The 25,395-nt window shown below is 55.4% G+C and overlaps 1 protein-coding gene across 6 annotated transcripts in view; it reads left to right on the top strand.

Annotated features, from left to right (window-relative positions):
• Nucleotides 1–25,395, top strand: part of HDAC4 (histone deacetylase 4) — a 297,060-nt gene that overhangs the window by 57,313 nt on the left and 214,352 nt on the right. For 2 of the 6 annotated variants that reach the window (XM_032390006.1, XM_032390079.1), the window contains exon 1: nt 11,045–11,838. The exons of the other annotated variants lie outside the window; for them this stretch is intronic. In XM_032390006.1, the coding sequence (XP_032245897.1) occupies nt 11,631–11,838 (208 nt within the window). In that variant the 5' untranslated portion in view covers nt 11,045–11,630. Of the gene's footprint in view, nt 1–11,044; nt 11,839–25,395 lie in introns of those variants that run through there. 6 annotated transcript variants of the gene reach the window in all.

Genomic DNA, 25,395 nt, shown 5'->3' on the forward strand with positions numbered 1-25,395 from the left:
GGGTACACACCTAGGGGTAGAATTGCCGGAAGGTAATTCCATGTTTAACTTTTGAAAAACCACTAAACTGGTTTCTGCAGTGACTGTACCCTGTTACATCCCACCCCCCACCCCCCCCAGCAACACGGGAGTGTTCCAGTATCTCCGCGCTTTAGCTGGTTTTGACTGCTCGCCGTTTTAGTAACGCGAGGTGTATCTGACTGTGGCTTTACCCTTCTTTCCCTGATGTCTGATGAATGGAGCGTCTGTTCATGTGCTTGTTGGCTGTGTGTACCCCTTCGAGTCCTCTGCTCATTTTGTAATTCTTATTCTGTTGCTGAGTCGTGGGATACATTTGTATTCTGGATATGTGCTTTGCAAATATTTCCTCCCGTTCTGTGGCCTGTCTTTTCACTCTGTAATGGCTCTTCCTGTACCCAAGTTTTTAATCGTGATGAGGTCCCATTTATCTTTTTCTCCTGTTGCTCGTATCTTTTGGTATCAGGTCTAAGCACCCATTGCCAAATTCAAGGTCATGAGATTCTCCCATTTTCTTCTATGGACTTTATGATTTTAGTTCCTCTGTGTAGGTGATCAGTCTATACTGAGTTAATTTTTGCTTATGGTGTGAGGAAGTAGGGGTCCAACCTCACACTTTGCCTGTGGATCCAGTTGTCCCAGCACTGGTGTTGAAGAGGACCTGGCTTGCTTTTAAAGTTGTGGAGGTTCTTGTTTGTTTTTCATGGAAGCGTGATGAGCCACGTACAATCCCGTGTCAGCACAGATGGTGTCCTTCATCCACTGGGATGTTGCACCCACATTTACAGTTTCTCCCTCTCCAGCTCCAGTCCCTGCCACTGTGTCCCTAAGTTGGCACCTTATCCACACCCCCTTCTGTTTTGTCCACCTCCCCAGGGTGGAGAGCTTGAGGGTGGCCTCCATGGCTCTCTACAGAAGACGGGCGGAGTTCGGCTTAGGTTCCCTATGGATGCGGGCCATTGGCCATGGCCCCACGTGAGTTGGCCTCAGCAGGTCACTCTCTCCACTTGGCTGCATGTGTTCTGATGGGTGGGTATCTTCCTGGGGACCCAGGGGACAGTGGCCTCTACACAATCCCAGGCGGGCTGCAGTGTGGGGGAGCCGCTGCTGGCGCATGGCAGACTCCTGGGTTTGGCCCAGCACCTGCCAGGGCAAATATACCAGGGCTGTGGGCTTCACAGCGAACTTTACTGTTACAGGATTTATTTATTTTATTTAAATGCATTTAAATGTCTCTGTCCTTGTATTTAATTGCAACCACTTAAAAGACCCAGATTGCTATTGTTTCAGCAGCTTCTCTGTCTCGGGGAGCGCACGGTGTGGGCCGCCCTGTTGGGTCCGCAGTGGTGAGTGGTGGAGAGTGCTTTTCTGCTGGGATGCCTGCCCCTGGGCCGGGTTTCTTTCTGCTCATTGTGGTTGCAGTCTTGCCTTTGCGTGGTGGCCGGTGTGGGTGAAATTCAGCGTTGTCCCAGGACGTTGTACCCAGTTTCCTGTGGTTCCATTACAGCTCTCTCCTTTCGCTGCCATCCATGTCCCACTTCCAACCGTGGTGATCCTTAGCATTTTAGAAGTTACATCTGCCCTTGTCAGGCGCACTAGTGTGTGTGTGTGGCCCCATCCAGATACACTTTTTGTAGCTTGCATTATACGGAAGCTACAGAGGATATATTTCATATTGAAAATTTCAGTTTCTTGTAAGTTAAACATTTCAGTAGCAATGTATGTTCTTGTCTTTTTTGTAAACACTGGGAGTTTGGGGATCCTTCTGCCTGCCTGGGGGGACGGGCCTCTTGGCTTCACAGGCCTGTGTGTGTGGGACCTGTCGTCCCCGAGCGTCGCTGTTCCCTTGCAGCGTGCCATGGAGTGGCCGGCCGTCAGCTGCTTGTGCTGCTGCCCCTGGGCCTTCCTTCTGCGCCAGCCCGGGCTTGGGAGGGACCCGACACAGAGGCATGAGTGCGGGCCTTCCTCCCTCCTGCTTCCACACCAGCTCTTGGAAGGCAGAGACTGAGTTCCATTCCTCTGTCTGATCCCACGGAACGCCCAGACGCCCCTCTTCCACAGAGCAGGCTCTCAAAGGATCGGCCAGCTTCACCGATTTTGTTTTCGTGAAAGCAGTTTATTTAATAAACGGGAAAATACTTTCTTCCCCCTGATTTTAAAAGTTAAGGTCGTCTCAAATCCACACAGTGCTGAAAGACATGAAAAAGAAAAGACCCTCGTGTCCCGAGCAGACCGCAGGCAGCTGAGGGACACCATTCTCAGGAGAGCACCACGTTCCACCTTGCACAGATTCTCCACCTGGGCATCGGTTCGCCCACGCGTATGTGCACCTGCCGTGCGCACCGTAGAACCTAGGGGTGCTTGTGGTAGCCGTGTACTATTTCTGTCCTTAAAAGTCCTCTACTAGTGGGACTCCCGTTTTATTCTGGAGTAATTAACACTCCAGCAGGATGCTCTTAGATCTCTGTCTTTGAATTTGGGGCTGATTGCTTTCATTCTAGATTTATCGGGATAAAGGCCTAGAAATAGCATTGCTGAGACAGAGGGTGCACACGTGGGTAACACGCGTCACCAGGCTGCCCCTCAGATGTTAGTGGCCGTGTGGCCACTGGCCGGTTGTGAGGATGCCGCTCTGATGCAGGGCTCCTTTACCGATAGACAGAGAGGACAGGCCGCGCGCTCCCGCAGCCATGGCTCACGCCACCTGTCTGTCCTGTGTGTGGGGCTGCGGGCGACGGGGCCAGGAGACCGACCGGGGCCGCTGTTGTGATGTAGTGGCCGTGCACAACGGCGGACGGAAACTCCAGAAACGGCCCAGAGTTTTCCACTGCTGCCGCTGTCCCCACGTCACTCACTGAAGTGAGGGACATTGAGCTGCTCCTATGTGTGCCAGCCTCTAAGCACCAGGATCTACTGGCGAACCACACAGGAGAAGCCCCCGCCCGGTGTCGCTCAGTGCTCCTGGGGACATCAAACAGTAGACAAGTAAATTACTATGTAATAGTAAAAATGGCCAACATTGGGTGAGCCTAGGTGTAACTGGCACTTTTTCTAAGTGCTTTTTCCGTCTTTGCAGATTTAATTCTTGTAACAGCCTGGGAGTAGGTTTATGATCCCTACGGCATCCCCATTCTACAGATGAGAAAACAGAGGACTCGGGGAAAGAAGTCACTCGCCCAAGGAGTTCTGCCAGGCAGTTTGTGCTCCTCAGCGTCATGTGTTCCTGCCTCTAAACTTAGCACATCCAGTGTGGTGTCAGGTGTCGGTGCAGCAGGCTGGGGAGTGAGAGGATGTGCCGGGGAAGTGCGTGGCCGGCCCAGCAGCGAGGATGGATTCTGAGTTTGATGATGGCTTTGAGGGCTTTCGATCAGGGCAGTGACATCTGTGTTTTCATGATACGCTCTTGGGTGGTCACCTCCAGTGAGGAGGCCGCTGGGGGATCCCAGGTGAGAGGCGGGATGCTGAACTGATGTGGGTTTGGCTGAGGGGGAGACAGGGCTGGCAGGACGCGTGGGTGGACGGGGTGGGGGTGTGTGTCCAGAGCAGGTGCGAGCCGGGCAGGTGGGGTCCGGAGGCTGTGGAGGCGGGGGGCACATCCTGCGGGAGAGCTGGGCTCTGCCACAGTCTGTGCTTGAGAGCTTGGGACGTGTGCAGCGACTTGATCGAATGACTTTGCGGAAAAGGAGATCAGCTTGATCTGGACCTGGTACCCGCCCTGGGCAGTAATCATTGAAAAACCCCATTTTCTTGTATGCAGAATCTTCTACTTTAGCAAGCGTGAGTTTTTTTTAACCTCGTCTCGAGACTCACGGTCCTTTTCCTTTCCGACTGTATTCTGCTTTGTAGTTCTGAATGCATCGTGCTGGAGGTGTGGCTGGTGGGCCCCTGGGGCCCCCACGGAGCTCTACGAGGTCAAAGCTGTGTTTGTAAGAGTCAAGAGGTGGCTTTCCTTTTTGCTGGGCTGACGTTTCCCCTGGTGGGTGGGCGTGCCATGGGCAAAGCTGCCGGGGCCACGGCAGACACAGGCCCGTGACCGTCGGGTTCCTCATTGCCCTGCAGTTTCACTTAGGATCGTTTTCGATGAGGCAGGACAGTTGTTACTGTTACTGAGTGTTTCAGTCTCTACCCTGGAGGTGCAGGTTTAGAGCTCTGTGTGACCACGTGGGCCGCGCACACAAAGCCCTTGGCCACGGACCGGCGTGGCGATCGTCCCCAGGAGAGCGCTGTGTGGGTGCCACGGACCGGCGTGGCGGTCGTCCCCAGGAGAGCGCTGTGTGGGTGCCACGGACCGGCGTGGCGGTCGTCCCCAGGAGAGCGCTGTGTGGCCAGGTTGCCCGCTGAACGAGCCCTTCTTTTGTGGGACACCATCTGTCCTTGAAAGGATAACTGACGAATAAACTGTGGGTGTTCAGACTTGGGCGCCTGCCAGATACTTTCTTAAAAATGAAGCTTGGCTGTCACTTGAAGGAAAACAGCTGACAGGCTGTGTTACCAGTGATGACATTTCAGCTCTCAAGTGGAACCTGGAGTTTTGGAGCCCCTGGACCCCCCCACCCCCCCCATGGTGTCTAATGACACGTGTCAGCCTCGGGGCGAGCTCGGTTCTCTGCACGTGACCAGGTCGCGGTGTCGCAGACTCGGGCGGGGTTGGGAGCCCTCGCAGTGCAGCCCTGATGCAGCCGGGCCCTCGGGGCTCGCTGGCGGCGTCCTCACTGCTGGGGGTCACGGCCACACTGTCACCCACCCGAGCGGCCCAGCCCAGGCGCCCACATGCCACCGAATCAGAAAGCCCACGGCACCGCAGGGCTGGGAACGCGCTCGCCCTCCCGCCATGTCTCTGTGACGTGGGCTGCCTTAGTCTCTTCCACCCCAACGACCTGTCCCAACAGACGACACACCAAAGCCCGTGTGACGGTCCCGCTAACTTCCCCTGAGCCAGACCCCACAGAGGCTCGCCCACGTAAAACAGTGCCACCCTGCTCGCTACTTGTTTTGTGTTTTGGAAAAGGTACTTATTTTTTCATTAAAATAGGTAATTCATGTTAACGTTCAGTGACATTATTATTTTCAAATGAATTAAATGAACGTTGAAAAATCTCAGTTGTAACTTATGATATGGCAAATATCGATATGTATAGCCACATAAACAAAAGGCTTTTGGGGTGCTCAGTAATTTATAAGAGGATGCAGGGGCTCTGAGGCTAAAAACTGCTGTTCTAAGCCATCTGGTGTTGATAGGCGTATATTTTTAAAAGCACTTACAATTACTTTGTCCTTGGTGTTCTGACCCTCAGGCCCAAGGAGGCGAGGAGGAGTGATGAGTCAAGGGGAAGTGTTGCTCCTATTTGGGTGTGTATGGGGGGGGTGGTGCACTGGACCCCAGAGGTCTGGGCCTCTCCGTGGTCCCACCTGGGTGGGCCGGCGGGCCCCAGGGACGACCGACGCGGCCGCACCGCCTCAGGTCCACGGGCACCGCGGGGCAGGAGTTACAGCTATTGAAAATGATTGATTATTTTATGTATGCCTTGTATTTATGTTGCATTTAATTATAAATTGTTATGGCTTATTATGTAAATACATACGCAGCTGATGAAGAATGAATTTACTAGAATTTTTGTTCTCATTTGTTTGTCAATTTGCAAAAAGGCAAACTTCAGGAAAGACTGTAGATGAGTGGGGATCTTTAGAATACTTCTTCTGGATCCAAACTGTCCGAAAAATATATCACACGGGAAATAAATGATGACAGTGTTAGAAGTGTCACGAAAACAAACAGAAGAGCCAAGAGAGATCTAAGAATAAAGAAGAAAACACGTCCAATAGGAAGTTTAGGTAGAAACACTCTCAATAAATGAACACTTTTATTTTTGCCATCAAAGTGAGAGTTCACACTGTTGCCTCCCTGCACTGCACATGCTCAGATGAAGGGGCGCTGGGGTCTGCAGGGCCATCTGGACTGGGGCAGAATGCCATCAGCAGCGGGGCGCTGAGCTCAGCCGGAGGGGTGGAGGGTGCTGTCGGCTGCCAGACAGAAGGGACCTGTGCACAGTGCACACAGTAGGGCTTCTGCATGAGCAGAATGGAGCGTCACCTGGAAGGAAGACACCCAGAAGGAAGGGTTCTCAGCACTTAGCTGGAAAGTGAGATCGCCACCATCAGCGGTGTCCCAGAGCGTACGTCGTATCCGATGTCTACACTCAACCCAGAAGAGAAGCATCCTTTTCCCTGCTGAGAAGCAACACGAGCTAGTTGTCACTAAGAGGAACTTGGATAGACTTGGGACTTATTGGTAAAGGACCCAACTCAATGTTTCTTAAAAGTACCTGCTCCTTGGGGGAAGAATGAAGAGGGGGAAATCGGAGGGGGAGAAGAACCATGAGAGACGATGGACTCTGAAAAACAAACTGAGGGTTCTAGAGGGGAGGGGTGGGGGGATGGGTTAGCCTGGTGATGGGTATTAAAGAGAGCATGTTCTGCATGGAGCACTGGGGTTATGCACAAACAATGAATCATGGAACACTATATCTAAAACTAATGATGTAATGTATGGGGATTAACATAACAATAAAAAAATTAAAAAAAAAATAAAAATAAATAAATCTTAAAAAAAAAAAAAGTACCTGCTCCTTGGGGCGCCTGGGTGGCTCAGTCGGTTAAGCGTCTGCCTTCAGCTCAGGTCATGATCTGCAGGTCCTGGGATCCAGCCCCACATCAGGCTCCCTGCTCAGCGGGGAGTCTGCTTCTCTCTCTCTCTCCCTCTGCCCCTCCCCACCGCTCATTCTCTCCCCTTCTCTGTCTCTCTCAAATAAATAAATAAAATCTTAAAAAAAAAAACAACCTGCTCCTTAAGAGATTGCTCTGTGTTTTATCAAAGTTCACGCAGTGTCTTTGCTCTCTTCAAAATTGCTTCTAAGCCTCGAAAAGTGTTATTTTATGGGATGGAAGTGCCCTAATTCTAGAACCTGTTAGAAACAACAAGAAAACAAAAATTATATGCAAGTTTTACTTATGAACAGAGATGGAAGCCCTGAACAGAATGTCGGGGGAGAGACTAGGAGAGCACATTCACCGAGGGTTTTATGGCGGGAATGTTGTCATTGCAGGGAAACTACAGAATTCACGTAGGTACAGGAGACTGTTTATGAAATATGGGAGATTAATAAGTACTCCACTTTTCATAATTACCCCCCCCCCCCCAATTGGGAGGAAGTATATAGTTTTAATGAATAGATTGAAGATGATCAGAAGGTGGAAGTCAGCTTTCCCACGGCTGGGACGCTCTGGAGGCCTCGTGCTCACAGAAGGGGATTCGGCACCGCCCCTGGGTGTCGCTGTGATGCCAGCAGTTTTGTTAGGGTCTGCAGAACCAAAATAGGTTCACTCAAAGGCCAAAGAGTCCCTGACTACAACCCACCTATTTCCTATTTGCCAGTAGTTAGTAGAAAAGTCCAAGAACCAATCGATGGTTTTGGTGATAGAAACTTCCAGACTTCTGCATGACAGAAGCCTCAGAGTCCCCTCTTCCTACAGCGGCCACGTGTGCCATGATGATGGTGGCTGAATGGTGGGCTTCTCGTGCTGTCCTCACTACATGCCGTGGCCAGCTTTCTCCTATAGAGGACTTCCCTTTCTTTCTTATTTATTTGCTTATTTATTTACATGAATTTGGGGTCATGGATTCTTATTTTATTAACTGGGTTCTAAGCCTTTGTTAACATGACCTATTCTGGTGCCTATAGTGTCCTCATTTGCCCAGTGGCAGCCCCTGCATGCTGGCTACTCTGACTGGTCCCCAGTGCTCCGGGGGCCCCCTCTGCTCTCTCTGATGCAGGAAGGTAGTCTGCCTCTCTGGTGCCTTCCCTGCCGCACACCTGGGGTCTGCTCTTTCCCAAGGAGGTTCTGTTTCTCGGGGACTGGCGTTTAGTGCCGACCGCTTCCGTGGCCTGGGAGCAGGCGGGGCTCGGAGATGGATGGGGCGGGCACGCACACACCCTCCCGCCTAGGTGGTGTTCCGTGTGTCCACGTGAACTGCAGAGCTCACACCGACACTTCTCATTCCAGCCCAGCGTCACAGGTCCATGGACCACCCTCTCTCTTTGCCATATTGTCACCCCTCCTCCCACGATGAGAAACTTTGCTCCCAGTCTCCATCATCTCCTTACTTATTGGCTTAATCCCAGAATGCTCGGAAAGAAATCGTTAATCTGTGCCTCTGTGAGAAAGAAACCCGCCAGCCGGGGTTCCCTATTTGTTGAGGGCGTATAGTCCCAAGTAGAGTCCGAACACTGTGTCTCAGAGCTACTTGGGATCGTTCTTAGCGCCCCCGGCCCCGCCCTCGTGCACTTGCATTACTCCCTTGAAATGTGGTTTGGTTCATTTTGTTACTGTTTGTATTTCATTTTTTCCCCTTCCTCATACTTTTTGATTTTATTTATTTTCTTTCTTTTTTTTTTTTTTAAAGATTTTATTTATTTGACAGAGAGAGAGACAGTGAGGGAACACAAGCAGGGGGAGGGGGAGAGGGAGAAGCAGGCTTCCCGCTGAGCAGGGAGCCCGATGCGGGGCTTGATCCCAGGACCCCGGGATCATGACCTGAGCCGAAGGCAGACGCTTAACGACTGAGCCACCCAGGTGCCCCTGAGTTTATTTATTTTCATTTTTTGAGTATGTGAGACATTAGTGCAGCCCCTAAAGCCAGCGATGTGTAAGAAACTGGACTCAGAGAGTGGGGTCCCCGCCCAGCGGGCCCGTCCTTCCACCCTGTGGCCCCCCGGCCCCACCCTTGCTCTCCCGATTTGCTTTCTGGACAAAAGAACAAATACAGCGTGTACTTTATCGGGATTCGGTCTTGCACCTAAGGGACGTCGTCCCGGGAGCTCCGTCGCACGCGGCGTTTCCACGCCCCAGCGTGTCCCCACAGCCCCTGGCCTGCACTTGCCCTGGGATGACCTTGTGCACATGTGCTTCCCTCCACCGCCCCTGCATCGTCCGACTTCACCTGCAGAGGGGTTCCTATGGAAGGTGAGCAGGTACATAATTGGGTTCGATTTTGGCCAGTTTGCCGGTGCGAAGCATGTGCCAGCTTGCGTTCCCCTTGCGGCCTGCGTGCGTCTGTGCCCACACGGTGTGGAGAGCGAAGCCTGCTGCTTTCTGCCAGTCCGACCGGTAACAAGTGGAAGCTCGGTGTGGGGGCCGTACTCGCTCCTCATGCCTTTGGCCTGTTTTTCTGTCAGGATTTTGGTCATTGTTCCCACAAGTTTTAAGAGGTTTTTTATACATCAGGAATACTAGTTTTGATCTGTGAGGTATATTGCAAATACTTTGCCCCAATCTGTCCACTGTTTTTTTAATTCTTTGTGGTACATCTTTGCCATGTAAACCCCCTCCCTCCCAGCATGGTTCAAATTGACCAATTTCTTCTTCTTTTTTTTAAGTGCTTCTGGCTACTGAGTTGCAGTTAGAAAGCTTTCCTCTGCTCCTGCTCCAGAGGAACCCCTGTGTCTTGTTCTGGGGCTTGTATTCTTTCATTTTTTACAGCTAGGTCCCTGGTCCGCATGGCATTTACACTCGCGTGTGTGTGCGTGTGTGTGTGTTTTGTGGCTCTAAGTTACCTTTTCCCAGGGGCTCCCCAGGTGTCCCAGCACCGCAGGGTAAACAGCAATCGAGACGCCCCCTTGTCTGTCTGTCTGCCTGTCCGAGGGCCTGTCCTCCGCTGTCTCAAGCACGGCGGCTCCCAGGCGGGTTTGCGGGCTGGCAGGGCTCTCCGCCTGTTCTGAAAGTGTCTGTGGGCCTCCTGCACCTGACGCACGTCTGTCCCCGTGCGGCCCTCCGGTGAGCGCAGGTCCGTGTCCCTCCCTCTGCCCTGTGCCCCCCCAGCCGCTCATACTTGTCACTCGTGTCTTTCTGGGTTGCCCTCCTGCTTCTCTCCTCTGTGCTATTTCGCTGTTCAGCGCTTGTCTCCTCAGCCACATCTGATGGACTATTTAACCTACTCATTTCGTTTTTAGTTTTAATTAGTAACAGTTTTTTTCGCATGCGTTCACATGTGCCTGACCGTTTTTGGTGTTGGTGGTGGTGGGTGGTTCGCAGCCTCACTGGTCCCTGCGTGCTCGCGCAGCACAGGGTCTGGCCGTCACTGTCTCTCTGTGGCGGGGGAGGGACTGAGGCGCAGGGAGAGCTTACGGGACCCAGGGCTGTGCGGCTGCTGAGTGACAGTCCCCGACAGCCGCTGGCTCCTTGGATGACCCTGCCTGTTTCTTCACGCCTGGTGTGGAGATGTATTTTGTGGTCAGATCAGATTTTCCTGTAATTGAAGTCTGTCCTGGCCTGACTTCTACTCCCTGGGTTTTTCCCCTGCTTTTGATTTTATGCCTTGTAGTGTTTCACAGACATTGTTTTGAGGTTGGTAACGTGCCCGTCCAGGGAGGATACGTGTCTGTGTCTGCCTGGTTGGGCCGTACCTGGGACGCACTTCCGGATGCCTCTGCCGCCGTGTCTGTCGGGTCTTGGGGGTGTCCGGATTCCCCCCCCCGAACCACTGCCAGGTGATCTCTGGTCGTGGACCCCCCGGGACTCCTCCTTCTTGATTAGCCCTCCCCGCCAGCGTCAGGGCCAGGCAGGGGTGCGTCCCTTCAGCAGAGAGGTTGGCCAGCCTCCCCCCACCCCGGGGAGCCACAGTCCCCTCTGCTCCTGCTCAGACCCCGGCTTGGTCTCCTGGCCTTTAGCCGTGGCTTTTAGCAGTGACCCGATGAGCGTGGCCGAGTCGGGTGGCAGCCTCAGGGTGGGCCCTGGCCTGCATGCCGATGCCTGTCCGGTTCAGCTCCTGCCTTGCGAGGGCTTCCTTACTCTTCTCACAACCCGGCTGGGCTTGGAGGAGGGTTTTTTTTTTTTTTTTAAAGATTTTATTTATTTATTTGACAGAGAGAGAGAGACAGCGAGAGAGGGAACACAAGCAGGGGGAGTGGGAGAGGGAGAAGCAGGCTTCCCGCGGAGCAGGGAGCCCGATGCGGGGCTCCATCCCAGGACCCCGGGACCACGACCTGAGCCGAAGGCAGTCGCCCAACCGACTGAGCCCCCCAGGCGCCCCCGGCTTGGAGAAGGTTTTAAACACTCGAGGCCACATTGCCAGACTCAGCGGCTGCTCCTAACGGCTCACTCTGTCACCAGCATGGTGGGCTGGCTTTCATCTGAGGACACGTATCTTCATGAGGAGCCGACTTTGTCTGCCATGGTGTCAGGCGGCCAGCCTGGCGGACCGCGGGGTCTGGGGATGCTGAGGCCTGACCAGCCATGTCTGCTGAGTGAAGTGGACGCCTGCCCCCGTGCGTAGCCGCCGCGGCCTCCGGAGGGCTTGTGGACAGTCCGCCGCCGCCCCGTCGGAGCTGTCTCGGCGCTGCCGGCCCGATGGTGAGAGCGGCCGTGGCTGGGCCGTGCTGCCCGTCTTTCTGCCTTCGGAGGATGCCCCTCGCGTGCGACCGCCTCTCGGGCCTGCTCCGAGCACTCACTCTCACGCTGCGGGGATGACTCACTGCCTGCTACAGGGACATTTGCGTCAGCTGCTCTTGTCAAGTACTTCGGTTGCTTTCCGTTAAGAGTATATTTAAAATTATGAAATGAGTGCGAGCAGAAGCCAGGCTCTGCCGCTGAGCACATCTGTGTGCCGGTCGGAGGAGGAGCGGGGGAGCTGGGTGAGGAGCCGGCCGAGCGGCCGGCCGCCCTCCCCTTGCGCTCCCGTGCACAGAGGTCCAGCCTGGGCCAGGGAGCTTCTTACCACCAGTTTCTCCTTTAGCCCCCTGCCCTTGGGCACCCTCCGTGTGCTGGGTGAGGCCCCCCGAAATGTCTTCCCGGGACATGTCCTCCCTGGCTCCCTGCCCCTCAGCCCCGCCGGCGAGGAGCGCGTGCCCTGGCCAGCACGGGGACACCGAGGTGCAGAGAGCGCCGGCCAGCCGGGAACGCACCTGTCCTGGGAGGAGCTACGAAACCTCATCGTGTAGACGAAGAAGCCCAGGAGGAGGGCGGTTTGCCTGAGGCCCCCTGCCCGTGCCAGCCCTGGGCCTTGGGCCAGGGGCCCCGCCTTCTGCTGAAGCTCCCTGTCCACTTTGCCAGGCCTGTGTGTGGGGCCGGAGTGGACGGATGGGCTACAGACGTCTGCTGGTTGTGCCGCGGTGCCGAGGGCCAGGGAGCACCCCGAAGGACGGTCGCAGAGATAAGCCGCGCTGCCTGGGGCCGTGCTGGTAAAGGCGCCACAGTCCTTGTTCCAGCGGCTCCGTTCGTTTTTGTAGAAGGCAGATGTGGAAGTTGTAATTTAGTTGGACACACAAGGAGAAGCGTGAATTTGTCTTTCCTCTGTAGCAGTGCAATGCTTCGTTTTTCTTAACAAAACTGTAAATAACAGTCGAGTGTTTGCTTGAGACTGGAGGACAGTAGGGGAGATTTTTATTCTTGGATTTTACTCTCTGGCCTTGGCCTTCTTTCAAACAAGGAAGAAAGGGCAGAATGTAAAATCGGTGTGTGCGTGTGTGTGCGCACGCGCACTGTGTTGGACCCCTCCGTGACCGCAGGTGCAGACACGTGCAGTGCTGTGTGCCGCTCGGGGTAGGTGCTGTCTGCAGAGGGGGGCTTGCGTGGTTCTTCACCGACCGTGCGGGTCAGGGGTGGTGGCGTCTCTCGTTGACCGCTCGTGGACCTGGAGCCCAGGGCAGAGGGCACGGTGACGGCACTGAGATGACTTGGGTGGGAGGCAGTGCCCGCCTCCCCCCCAGATGCCACTCTGCCCCGCCGGTTGGCTTGCCAGCCTGCTGTCCAGGCCCAGCGCAGGGGAGCACCGTGTGAGGCCAGCAGAGAGCATGCACTGGCGTCTGGTGCCTTTTGATGGATGGTGATGATTTTATCATATTGCTAAGATCCCTCAAGTCTGAACTGAGAATATCTGGTTGTGATTTTGGGGACTTTGGATTTTTCATTGAGACTTCTTTTGAGGAGTGTTCTCTGTCTCCCCAGCACATTATGTTAGTGCTTGAGGGGATCTCTGCTCTTGGGGAGCATGTCAAGTAATCCTTTCTGAGCCCTTTAGTCTCGGGAGGGGCCCATGGGATGAGGTTGGCCCTGCCCGCAGGTCCCCTTGCTGTGTCACCCTGCGGAGAGGCTGCTCTGGAGTGCTTAGAAAGTCTCAGCATGGGAATTTTGTGGGAAATGCAGTTTAAAGGATCCATTTTCATGTTTGTTTAAAACAGAAACATGAAGTTTTAGCACTTCTGTCGCTGAGTGTGTGATTGGGGAGGGGCCGAGCTGCCCTCTCCCGTAGTGCTCCCCTCTGCTCTCATCCGGGAGAGAATTCTGGAGCCCTTCCCTGTAGGCACGGGGCGGGGCCTCCATTCCAACAGAGCCCTGGGTTTTCTGTGTCCTTGCATTTCTCAAACCTGCCAGCAGCACCCAGGCTTCTACATTCCCGGCCGTGCAGAGCGGGATGCCGGGTGCTGCGTGTCTGTGCTGGAGACAGCTGACGCCGGCTCAGGGCGCTTCATCCTGCTCTTCGTGTGACGGGTGGCTCAGCGGTCCTCACTGGCCCAACCAGGCAGCGTTGCCAGGGCCACACGTTGTGACACGGTGCAGAACAAGCGTGCCGATGACGCCAGGCGTTCTGCTCGTGTGCTGTGAAGGCTGCTGAGCGCGAGAGTGGGCATCCTGCCGCCAAGGGGTGCACAGAGCTCCGATGGGGCCAGGTGCCGCGAAACTCTGGGAGATTCTGTTTTCTTCTTTGTAAGATAGAACCAACGCTGCTTGACCTGGCCAAAAGCACGACGGGCCAGACAGCCATCCCGTGCCCGCGTGCTGTTTCGTAAATGTCAGTAAACACCATTGGCATCTGTTGCAGAGAGGATGATGGGATTGGCTTGTAATGCGACCCGACAGGGACTCATTCCCTTAGTGGCCATTTGAGGAAAAGCAGAGGGGAATACCAGTGGCTGTCGCCTTTGTCCTAAGGCCCCGAGGCCTGCCTGGTGGCGCTGCTCAGACTCGGCCTCTGGTAGTGGTCATGGCACCTTTCCCTGGGGACCTGGCCCGAAGGCTCAGGCCGGCAGCCCCTGTCTAGTGTTCTCCAAGCAGGCTCGGCCGCTGCACAGCCTCTGGTGGGCACTGGCTGCTTCTCTCTTTACTTATTTATTTCCCCTCTTTATTTTTATGGGAGATGCAGCCCCGAACCCCAGGGAAAGAAAGTGTGGTCGTCAGTGGGGATACCAGTGGCAGTGGCCTTGTCTGGGAGTCCTTCAGATTGCGGCTGGGGCAAGAGGCCCCTTCGTGTCCGGTGGCTGACCCGGCGACATGGAGGCCTGCGAGCTGCTGCATTCAGTTTTGAGTGCAAGAGGGGAAGCGAGTGGTGGGCAGGCCGGCAGGCCAGCAGCCCACAGACCTTGGACGTTTGGTGGCACTGGTCCCCGAGGCTCCGGAGTTGCCTGGTGCCCGCTTTTCTCGAGAGGGCTGGGTGTTCTCTGGCTTCTGGGAGCTGCTCCAGGGGCCTTCCAGCCAGTGCTCCTTATTACTTATGTAGGCATGGGTGTGGCCTTATTCTTGGCAACCAGCAGAGAGCCCAGACTTTTACCGAATCAGATGACAAATCTGAGCCTGAAGCAGGTGGGGGTGGAGAGGAGGATCAGGTCTGTGGCCACCCTGCTAACTACCACTGGGATCGGACTGGAGCTCTCCTGCCCGCTCAGCGGGGAGGGCCCTGCAGGACAGGACGGGAAGCAGAGGAGGGCCTGGGACAGGGAGCTGGACGGCAAGGGCTGGGCATGCTGCGGGGCACGGGCCCATCATCACTTGTGAGCCACTTTGGGGCCCGGCCCGATCTTCTCCGCTGTGGTTATAGGCACAAGTTTGTGGGTGATCTAATGCTCAGATGGGTGCTCCTATGCCCCCCAGGCCTGCAGCACTCCCTGGGGACCCTGTTCACGAGGGGCAGGGGGTCTATTTCCTTATTTGCTCTTGGGAGGCTTGCTTTGTTTGGGCTGACTGCCCCTAGATGGAAAGCGGCGTGAGACCAGAGCCAGCACAGCGCGGGTAGTGTTGGAAGAGCGAGTGCGATCGCAGGTGGTTGAAGGGACGTACCTGCGTCAGACAGCTGCAGGTTGCACTGAATGTTTATCGGCAGTTCTGAGCACGTGGAGAATGTTGGCCTGATCGTGTGGCTCCGGCAGATTAAAGTCACGGTGGGTTGTCCTCGTGTCCAGCGGCCCGGCTCACCTGCAGCAGGGCGGTGCTGGTCCAGGCGTCCTGTCACAGCTTGCACCCACGTGTCTGCCTCAGAGAAAGGCGTGTTTTCCAGTGGCTCCCGCTTTGCACACGGTGACCCCGGCCTGGCCTCCCTCACTGGCATATATGGGCTCTTCTCTGTCGATCCCTTTGACCCTGCCATAACCAGGTCAGTGTAACAAGAAAAAGACAGCCCAGCTGTGCACAGTGCAGGGCCCCGTCCCCCCGCCCACGTTAGGAAAACACCGATATATTGACAGGGCATCTTCCAGAAGTCCCTCGCCAGTGAGCTGGGGGTGTGGCCGTCACGGTGTAGGGCTCCATGATGTCCTCTGCAATCACTCCGCTCTGCTCTGCATCCTCCTTACGCTCGTGCACATTGTCTGGTCTGCTCAGTGACATCTGGGGCTCCTTGTGCTTATCCCTTTTGTGGTGGTGCCTTTCCATGCTGGGGACCGAGGGGGGTGCAGAGAGCCAGCCCTGCCTGGGAGGGGCTGCCCTGTGCGGTTTCCTCTGCCTCAAGGTCTGAGCCTCTTTGCCTCCAGAGCTCAAGGAACAAGCTGTTCCGCAGCCAGGCCTTCCCGCGGTGCCAGCCTTAGGTCCTCTGTGACACTGCCCGCCCTTGGGGCTGAACTGTGCCCCTTGCCTGGTAAGTGTTGCCCTTGAGACAGCTCTCCCCCAACAAGTGTCTGCTGCCCCCAGTGCAGTGAGGAGAGTGGGATCTGAAGTCCACTGAACACCACTGCTGTCCTGTCTGGGGGGGCCCTGGACCAGGCCTGGGCGAGATGGCAGACGTGGGGGAGTCCAGGGGGCTTCTGCCCATGGCTGGACAGACCAGACCGCTAGGTCCACTGCCTCATTCGATTTCTTGCCCACTGGGTCGGCCGGACCGCTTCTGTGTATTAATACGAGAAAATTTTAAATTCTCACTTCCCCTTGTGCAGAATGGTTTACCAGGAGGCTGGTGATTGCCCCGGACCACTCAGCCGAGGAGAGTTTCCGTGGCTTAGTGGTTAGATTTTGTGCAGAATGGTTCACCTGGAGGTCAGTGATTGCCCCGGACCACTCAGCCGAGGAGACTCTGTGGCTTAGTGGTTAGATTTCCATCCTGCACGAAGCCCCTTAGGAGCTTGACTGCCAGATGGGTACCTTGGCCGTGGGTCTGATTCTTCTTACCTAGAGCTCATGGGCTGCTCCAGGTGACCTTGGGGAAGCTCTGTGCCCCTGGCACCCTCGTACTTGACGCTGGCCCCCATTGGTTGGTCTGGGTGGGTTGAGATGGTGGACAGCAGCCCTGGAAGGGCCGCTCTGGAGCACACTCTTGAAAGGGGCTCCCGCTTGCTTGCTGGCCATCACAGCCTCGGTGCCTGGAGTGTGGGGGGCAGGTCTTCTTAATACAAATCCTCACTGCTTCCCAAGCAAGCTGAGGGGGCGCACGGTGTTTGCTCCCCAGTGTGGCTCCGGAGCTCCCACAACACTTGCTCCAAGGCTCTCCGTCCACATGCCTGAAGTGTGTCTTCTCCCCTCTGGGGTCCCACACCTGCCCTTGCTGGCAGGGCTCTGGCCCTTTCTAGTTGGGACTCTCTGTAGCCCAGTCTACAGACCCCTTCCTGTACATTTTCGAGGCTGAGGTCTGGAAAATGAACCTTGGGCCACAGAGAACTTACGTTTTCCCCACATTTGCATGTGGAATGAGGAGAAATGCTTGGTTTCAGGAAGAGGTAGGAGTGGTTGGTGTCCTATGTCTTCTTCCGAGGGCGTTTGCTCTAAGAGCCAGGTAAAGTGTGCAGCGGTGTGGCTTCGTGGGAGCGGTCCGGCCGCCGGAGCCCACGTTCTGGGCATTCTCTGGGAGTCGGGAGCCTCGAGTCTGCGGTGATCCCGCACAGCATCTGCTTGTTATGTAATGTGACAACACGGGGATGAAATAGAAACCAGATGTCGGGGCGGGGCGGTGCAGTCCTCATCAGTGGGCGCCGGCAGGGCATGGCTCGACTTTCCTCCTCCGTTCCGGGCTGACTGCCCCGAGAGGACTGGCTCTGGAGGGGCCGCTGGGACCTAAACAAAAGCCTTGGCTGAAGGTAAAGTGCGACTCGCTCTCCGGAGAAACTTGTACAGGATTTTCTGTGTCCTGTTACGTAACTGTGGAGGGTCATTCTGCGTGGCCTAGTGACTTGCTAGCCGGTCACCTTAGAACGTCGGAACTCAGTGGGTGCTGAGCGGTGGCCTCTTCCACCGCCTCCTCCAGCCTCCATGCCCTGCGACAGGGTGTGGGGTAGGATAAAGGGGGTCCGCAGTTGGCCGGGTGAGGGGCTGGGGCATTGGGCACTGCCCGTGGGGGCAGGTTACTGCCCACAGACAGCGCCGTGGGCATGGGGACCGTTCTCCAGCTCCTGCGTCCTGCTGTGGCGCGCTGCCCACCGCTCCCCCACGCCGGAGGCCCCGTCCCCGATGCCACAGGCTCCGCTCCCCAATGCCAGAGGCCCCACTCCCCAACCCCGTCCCCGACACCGGAGGCCCCATCCCCCGTGCTCTGCACGGACTGCACCATGAGCGCCGGTCTTTGCCCAGAAGCGGAGTGCCTCCCTCTTGGGAAGTGATAGCCATCTGGGGATGGTGGTTGCATGTTTCACTCTTGTCTAAAAACCGAGCATATCTCCTTTACCATCTTTTTCCGTTGGTAGGCTGATCTTCCCGAGAGATCTGTAGATTCCCTACTTTGCTAAGAAGACCCTCTGGAAACAAAACCTAGGAATCTTGGCTGTCATTTCTCACCCCTGGGTTGCTTTAAAGCCTCATGGGATTGTTAAATTCTTGCTAGGGACATCAGTGCTGACTGCCACTCAGGTCGTCCTGTCATCCTTGTCAGCAGGACCCCAGCTCAGTGAGGTGGAGCCAGGTCTGTGGTTCCTTCTAGTCCCGAGCACGAGCTTCCCCGCTGGGTTCTCACTTTGTCATCTCTGAAACGATAGCCAGTATTCATGGAACGCTTTCTGGATGCTAGCCAATGCTGAGCATGTGAATGAAATTTCTTACAGAATCCTTCAAACACGCCTGTACAAGCAAGTACTTTTATAACCCTATTTCACTGTGAGGCCCGGGCCCAGGAGCGGGGGATGCCGTGTCCAGGGTCTCAGAGTTAGGGGCTGCCGCTGGGATCCAGCCCAGGCAGGGCCTCTGGCGGCAGGATGTCTCTGGCGTTTTCCAGCTCTTGACTGCGTGGCCTTCACTTCCGGGTGGACGCTGGGCCTTCACTTCCGGGTGGACGCTGGGCCTTCACTTCCGGGTGGACGCAGGGCCTTCACTTCCGGGTGCACGCAGGGCCTTCACTTCCGGGTGGACGCTGGGCCTTCACTTCCGGGTGGACGCTGGGCCTTCACTGGGTGTTGTTTCTGGGCCCTGCGTGTTCAGTTTGTGTGGGAACGTGAGAAGTGTGGGGCAGAGATCCTCACCTTGACACAGGGAGATGTGTGCGCCGTTCCTAAGTCCCCGTCCTGGGAGAAAATGTAAAACACTCCAACAGCCTTGTTCTGTTATGATGGTTCAGAAAGAGAACTTGGAAAAAACCCGCCTGGTGGTGTTTGCAAGACTAAGCGTGGTTGTCAGAAAATTATCCAAGTAAGTAGAACTTTTCCTAAAATCATTTTCTCAAACAGGAGTTGCCCTTTGACCGTTTGGAATCCATGGTGAGCCGTGAGAGACCTGCGAGAAGCAGCGCCCTGTTTTCCAGGCGGGGGCAGGGCTGCTGTCACCATGCAGAGGACCCAGGCCTGGGACCTCCGGCTGGTCCGGCTGCCAGCCTGTAAGGCCCACGTGGTCCCAGCAGGGGCTGTTGGGCATCGCAGGGAGGCCGCCATCAAGTCTTGTCTTGGGCTCTGCGGTGCTTTGTTTCTAAATACAACCCCTTCTTCGTGTTTCTAAAATCAGCGCATGTTTCTCTGAGGGTCTTGGGCGCGGACCCCACCCGGCAGAGGACGGCCACTGGGGCACGGAGTTCACTCCGGCTGCAGGCTGTGTGCCCAGAGCTCCTGCCCGCCTTCGTGTCGGGTTTCCAGACCCTTCCAGGCACCGGATGCAGTGAGAAGGCAGGGCGTGCACGGGCACAGCCTGAGAAGGATCTTCTGGCAGCGTGGCCTCTGGAGTGTGTGGGGCCAGCAGAGGAGCCTGAGGAGCGCAGCCAGCACTGCGGCCAGGCCTGCAGCCCCCATGCCCTGCTGCTCCACGTCGTGCCGGACTTGGGGTGCCTGGCTCCCTAGGGAGGCGCGGCAGAGGGACAAGGCGTTCAGGCCCTCCTCCTGCATCCCCAAACATCCCATGCATCTCAGAAGCCCTTTCCAGAAGGCTCTCTTTAAATAGTCCCTACACAGTGTGGGACTGGGTGGGAAACAAGGGGAGGGTCACCAGCTGTTGTCTGGGGAACCGGGGGATGAGGGTCCTGCCTTGGCTCTTATTGTACCCCCACGACACCCCCCCCATCATGTTTAAATCAAGTGGGTGCTGGGGCCAGGCTGTGCCTTGTCTGAGGGTCTTGGTCTGGGCAATGCTGGGGACCCTGCCCCGGTGGCCAGCCCTGCTGTTGAGCGGGTGTCCGATGACTTGTTTTAAATGATGTTTTCGCATGAGGACTGAAGGCCGTGAGGCTGGAGCATGGTCAGTGTGCTGCTGGTCCGGCTGCTGAGGGACGGGCTGCATGAGGGGCCCAGACGTGTGTTTACCCAGGACGGCTCGGCCTGGGCCCAGGTGTCAGCCGGCTCAGTCACTGACTCCTTGGTCGCCGTCACTGGCCTTTGGCCTCGGGTCAGCGGCCTCCATCCGACCGTTGGCCCGAGAATCGTGACAGGGGCAGAACCTTTCCTGCCTTCGAAGCGTAGGAAGAGATGGGAAATGCCAGGAAAGGAGAAATTGGGGCTTTCTTCAGAGAAGTGACTTCTGGGGAAGAGCCGGGTACCTGTGAACCCAGATCCATTGTCGGTTTCTAGAAGCAAGACTGACGGTGGCATTCTCTGAGATCTTGAATCATCACCTAATTATTGAAATGTGATGATTCTCTCACATAGGCAGTCTAGAACAGCAAGGATCATTTCTTTTTTTTTTTTTCCTTAAGATTTTATTTATTTATTTGACAGAGAGAGAGACAGTGAAAGAGGGAACACAAGCAGGGGGAGTGGGAGAGGGAGAAGCAGGCTTCCTGCCGAGCAGGGAGCCCGATGCGGGACTCGATCCCAGGACCCCGGGATCATGACCTGAGCCGAAGGCAGATGCCCAATGACTGAGCCCCCCAGGCGCCCCAGCAAGGATCATTCCTGCTGTGGGGAGATCACCGCACTTCTGAGTGTACCCACAGTTCGTCATCATCTGGAAGACCGGTAACCTAATGCTTCTCTGCTGCCTGCCTGGCAGTCTTGAATGTTGTCGAGATTCCTGGCCTGTGAGGGCAGTGACAGCCGTGTTCCCAAATGTGTTTAGGTAATGGGTTTCAGAAAAGTGTTTGCTAAGGATTTGTCTATACAGATCTAACTGGGTGTATGCACTTCTGTGTGTGTGTGTGTGTGTGTGTGTGCATACGTAACATTTAAATTTGAAATGCAAGTTTCATCTGTCCATTTGTCTAGGGATGGCTAGAATTTAGTAACTAAATGAAACTAAGCTGCACATATGCAAATAATTTGAACATGATTGAAAACCAAACTGAGTTCTTATTTATCCTGCCTACAAATCTGGAAACTTGTAGAACTTATTTTGGCATTCTCTTTTGAAAATAATTCATGCAGAAATAGTGTTATATATGCAAAAATACAAAAAAGGATAAAGAAAAACCCAGAAAGCCCTTTTCCCCTTTCTGGGCTCCAGCACAGTGGCTTCCACAAGGGAAGGGGCAGGAGGGGGCTGTCCTGTGTCAGCTCTGAGTGCGTGGGGGAGGATGCCTGTGGCATGGCCTTTGGGGAGACCCAGACTCTCCAGCAAAGGGGATGTGGACCCACAGTGCTCCACCGAACCAGGCTCCGCAAAACTGTGCAGGAGTGAGGAATGTTCCCATCATCGTCCAGAAAATGTACTGAGGATAGAGGTTCAGCAGACAAACCCCTTACGTCAGCCACTGATGCACCTGCCGCCTCTTGAGAAACCTGTAGACCACCAACGTGTGGACGCTTACCGCTGGGTGACGTCATTGCAGTTAGGGAGCACAGCGGAACATGAGAATCAGAAAAAAGAAGATGAGCGTGGCCATATTTGTGCTCCTCAAATTGATTTCTCGTCTGTACTTAGACTAGAGAAATGCTTGCTGAGCCTTCGGCCGGCCCAGAAGGTGTTGGACTCCGCTCAGTGACACGGAACGGGTGCCATCCAGACTGTGTGGCCCTCACCATGCTTTCATCTGGGCCCTGTGGGTCACCATGAAGACCTTGGCCCCAAATCATTTTCATTTTCTTTCTTTTTTTTTGCTAGCTGTAGAAAACCATAGGTAGAATCCTGTCTGCTTGAAAATAGGTGTTGTGCTGTGTTGTTCCTCATCCCTACGGAATAGTTTAGGAGACAGGTACCAGCCGTGCCTGCAGGCACGAGGGACAGCCCAGCGGTTGGGCTCCTGCCTCCTGGGGCCTCTTAGCGGAAGACGGTGGTGTTCACGGAGCCCGGCAAACGGGAACATCGTCATCTGTGTACAACTTTCCTCAGGCCTGGATCTCCTTTTAAAACAGCATGTTTTTTGAAGGAGCAAGAAGTTTAAACAGACTTAAACAATTTATTTTGCACACGGAGTTTTTGGGATGTTTTCATGGATGCTGTGTTGTTCCATCTGAGCTTCCCAGGAGCCTTGCGGATTCAGCTGGGCCTGCCGTGTGAATGCTTTTCACGTTATTAATAATGAAAGAACATCATGCCACCACCTAGCATCCTTCCTTGCTCACGGTGCACGCGGTGTTTACTCAGCCCTCATGGCAAGAAGTTAAGATTTCTTGCCCCGGGTGCGGGGCCTGTCCACGCCCAGCCACGGCCACGTGGACAGGGCTTCCTGGACTCTGCGCCGCACATTTGCTGCATTCATTTCATTGTTGTATGAGGGACCAGGTTCAGGCCTCCGTGGGAAGGCTGGGGTGGAGACGCAGGCCCTCTGATGTTGGAGCTGGGCGGCCCACTTGGGGGGCTGTGCTCAGTGAGGGGAGGGCCCGGGGAGGGAGCGCTGGGGAGGGGCCGAGGAGGCCACCGGTTACAGAGGCAGGGATCCTTAGTAGGTGCTCGATGGGGCAGGAGCTGGGACCCCGAGGCTGAACATTGACAGGGACCCCAGGGGAAAGCGGCCTCGGGCATCGGGCGGGTGCCAGAGTCCCCGACAGAAGGCCCTGGGCCTGCCCGGGCAGTGTGGGTGAGCGCCGTGCCCTGCTATCTATGCAGAAAACACAGCTGCGGCGGCTTCTTTTTAAGAATGAGGAACGGGACGCTGGCTGCTGCAGGATGCAGCTTACAAATGAGCTGTTTTTACAAATGACGCGGACGGCGATCAGGCTGACTCAAAATTTTCATTTGATGAGCAGATCATTGAGGCAACAGCTCAACTGGTTGGTTTTCTCAACTGTGAGTCAAAAAAAAAAAAAAAAACCACTGAAAATGTTATGACCAGAGGGTTTCAAGAGAAGAACAAAGCAAATAGCCGTAGTGAGAAGATCCCTGGGAGAACAATGGGGCTGTGCCCGTGGCCAGCAGCCACGTCCATGCCGGCCCACGTCTCCTCCCACGGCTGCCGGAGGTGTCCGGGGACATTGCAAGAGGATGAAACTGGCTCCCTTTATCGAAGATGGCAGGTCTGGGTGAGGAGAGGAAGTGAAAGTTCACCCAGGCACTAGAGGAAGACAAAATACATTAGTGTAGATAGAAAGCAAGAAGCCATTATTTCTAATTGTTGGGTCCTGGTGGCTTCCCTGGAGCCCCGTCCTTCGGGCCATCTCAGCCTGTCCCTGCTCTGGCTGGTGATGAGGCTTGGTGCCCACTCAGTCCAACGGGGTGACCGTCTCTCCGGCCCTTCCCTGCCTTGGCCCCCGCTTCCTTTCCCTCTTGGTAATACCAGTTCTCATGTCCCAGACGCTCAGCAAGGACCCTCTGATGGGGAAGAATTCAACCTGAGAGCCACTTTGGGGGAGGGGAAAAGGGGACTTGCCTTTCTTAAGAGTGGACAATTGTCAGATGATTTCCTTCATGGACAGTTTTCCCCAGAGGGGGTGCTCGTTTAAAACACCCCGTGTCCACATGGCCACTGCTATCCTCAGGCCAAGCAGAAGTAGAGGAGGGTGCTGTTTTCCTGGGGGGCCTGGGGCGTGGGTTTGGGGGCTGGCCAGCAATGCCCCATGTCGTTGGGTTTCTTGGTTCCTTCCACTGCGTGGTTGGAAAAGGGAGGATATTGGAGATGTTTTGAGCCCCTGGGCAAAACCAGCACATGGAGTTCCCTTTCCTCTGAGGGAAGCGCTTCTTCCCTGGTCTGCTGGCCTGTCTGTGAGCCGCCGCGAGGACAGCAGAGTTTCCCTCAAACCTGGACTCCGTGCAGGGGCCTCCAGTCTCTGCTCCTGTCCCGGCAAGCCTCCGAGGGGCCTGTGGGATCCGACGCGCTCACTGGAGCGACAGATGAATTTGCTGACGTTGTATTTGCCCTGACTCTGAAGCCGGCCCACCCAAAGGTCCCTGGGAACTTCCCCCCAACAGCTGTTTTGGCCGCCCTGCCCGCTGTTTCCTGTGGAGCATCCATCCCGCTGTTTCTCCTTTGGAGAAAATGTTCTCCAACCAGAATAGAGACCTTAGTTGTTCAGCGTGAGTCCTGCAGGGGTCACAGCTGCTTTTTCTCACAGACCGAGAGCCTACAGGTGTCTTCTGCTCACTTTGCCGAGCTTCAGTTCAGGTATTGATCATCTTGAACCTTCTTTCCATGACTGCAGAATTGTTCTGGACTCCACACGGTGATGACGTGCTTGTAAAGGGCACAGAAGCCTTCTTATTTATTTATTTTATTGTTAAGAAGGAAAAGGTAGGTGGCTTCAGTCTCTGGCATGACCTCTTCGACACCAGTGCTGAGCTGGTCTGTTGGAGACACAGACCGTGTCGGGATGTGTGCTCGGCATCCACAGTCCGCTAGCACTGTGGCATGGATTATGTCTTTCTCGTTTGTGTTTCCCAGAGAAAGAAGGGAGTAAAGCCTCAGCAGGATTCGGGGACGTGGGCCTGCGTGGAGGGCCTCACTTGGCATCGTTCTGTGTCGGCTGCTACTCTCGTCCGAGACTTGTGGTTACTCTCAGAGCCGATAGAGGACGGTTACGTTCGGACCAGACAGGCAGGAGGAACATTCCACAGGAGTGAGAAACTCACAAACTCTAAAAATACACCGCAAAACCTGTTACCATTTCTGATAGGGGCTGGGAGGGGAGGCAGCCTTTCAGAGCCAGAAGTGGGGGAGAGAGGATGTGCTCCCTGTTGCAGACGGCGCCTCTGGCTGGTAGGTGCAGCAGGTGGGAGACGGGCCCCCTGCCTGTGGGGGCTCACGTGGGAAGGCCCCGTTCTCTGTGGAGGCTGAGAGCTGGAGGAGCAGACGTGGGGAGCGGCCTTCACCACGGGGGGCACGGAGGGCCCAGAGCAGAGGGCAGCACGGAGCGAGGAGCCTCGCCCCGGGCGGGTGCTCACGGTGCCCTGAGGACTGGCTCCCCTACCTTCCTTCTGGAGCCACATGGGTTTACGCGGATAGACTGCGTAAAATGAGTCATGGGCTTTGTGCTTTTTCCTCCTCCCTCCTTCAAGTGATGTGCGATCATGGAAAAGGAGAAAGCAAGAAGAGAGGAGTCTGGAAAAAGACTGTAAGAACCGGTGAGGGGAAAGCTGGGCATTTTCACAGCTGCCCGGGCGGGCCTCGCGGGGAGTCGACGGCATGCTCGTCCCACTTGTGTGTTTGCATTCCTGTTCGGTCCGGCTTCACCCACGTTCATGGAACAGAGGAAAAGACCGCGACACAAAGATGGCTTTGTGAACAAGGGACCTCCTGGTCCTTTAATCCAGAACTTTCCGCGACAGTGGAAGTGGCCCGCAGCTACTTGGCCAGATCGGTCGCCACTAGCCTTGTGTGGTGATCGATCACTCAGATGTGGCCAGTGCAACTGG

This window comes from Phoca vitulina, unplaced genomic scaffold (genome assembly GCF_004348235.1).
Source record: "Phoca vitulina isolate PV1807 unplaced genomic scaffold, GSC_HSeal_1.0 scaffold1, whole genome shotgun sequence".
Lineage (NCBI taxonomy): Eukaryota > Metazoa > Chordata > Mammalia > Carnivora > Phocidae > Phoca > Phoca vitulina.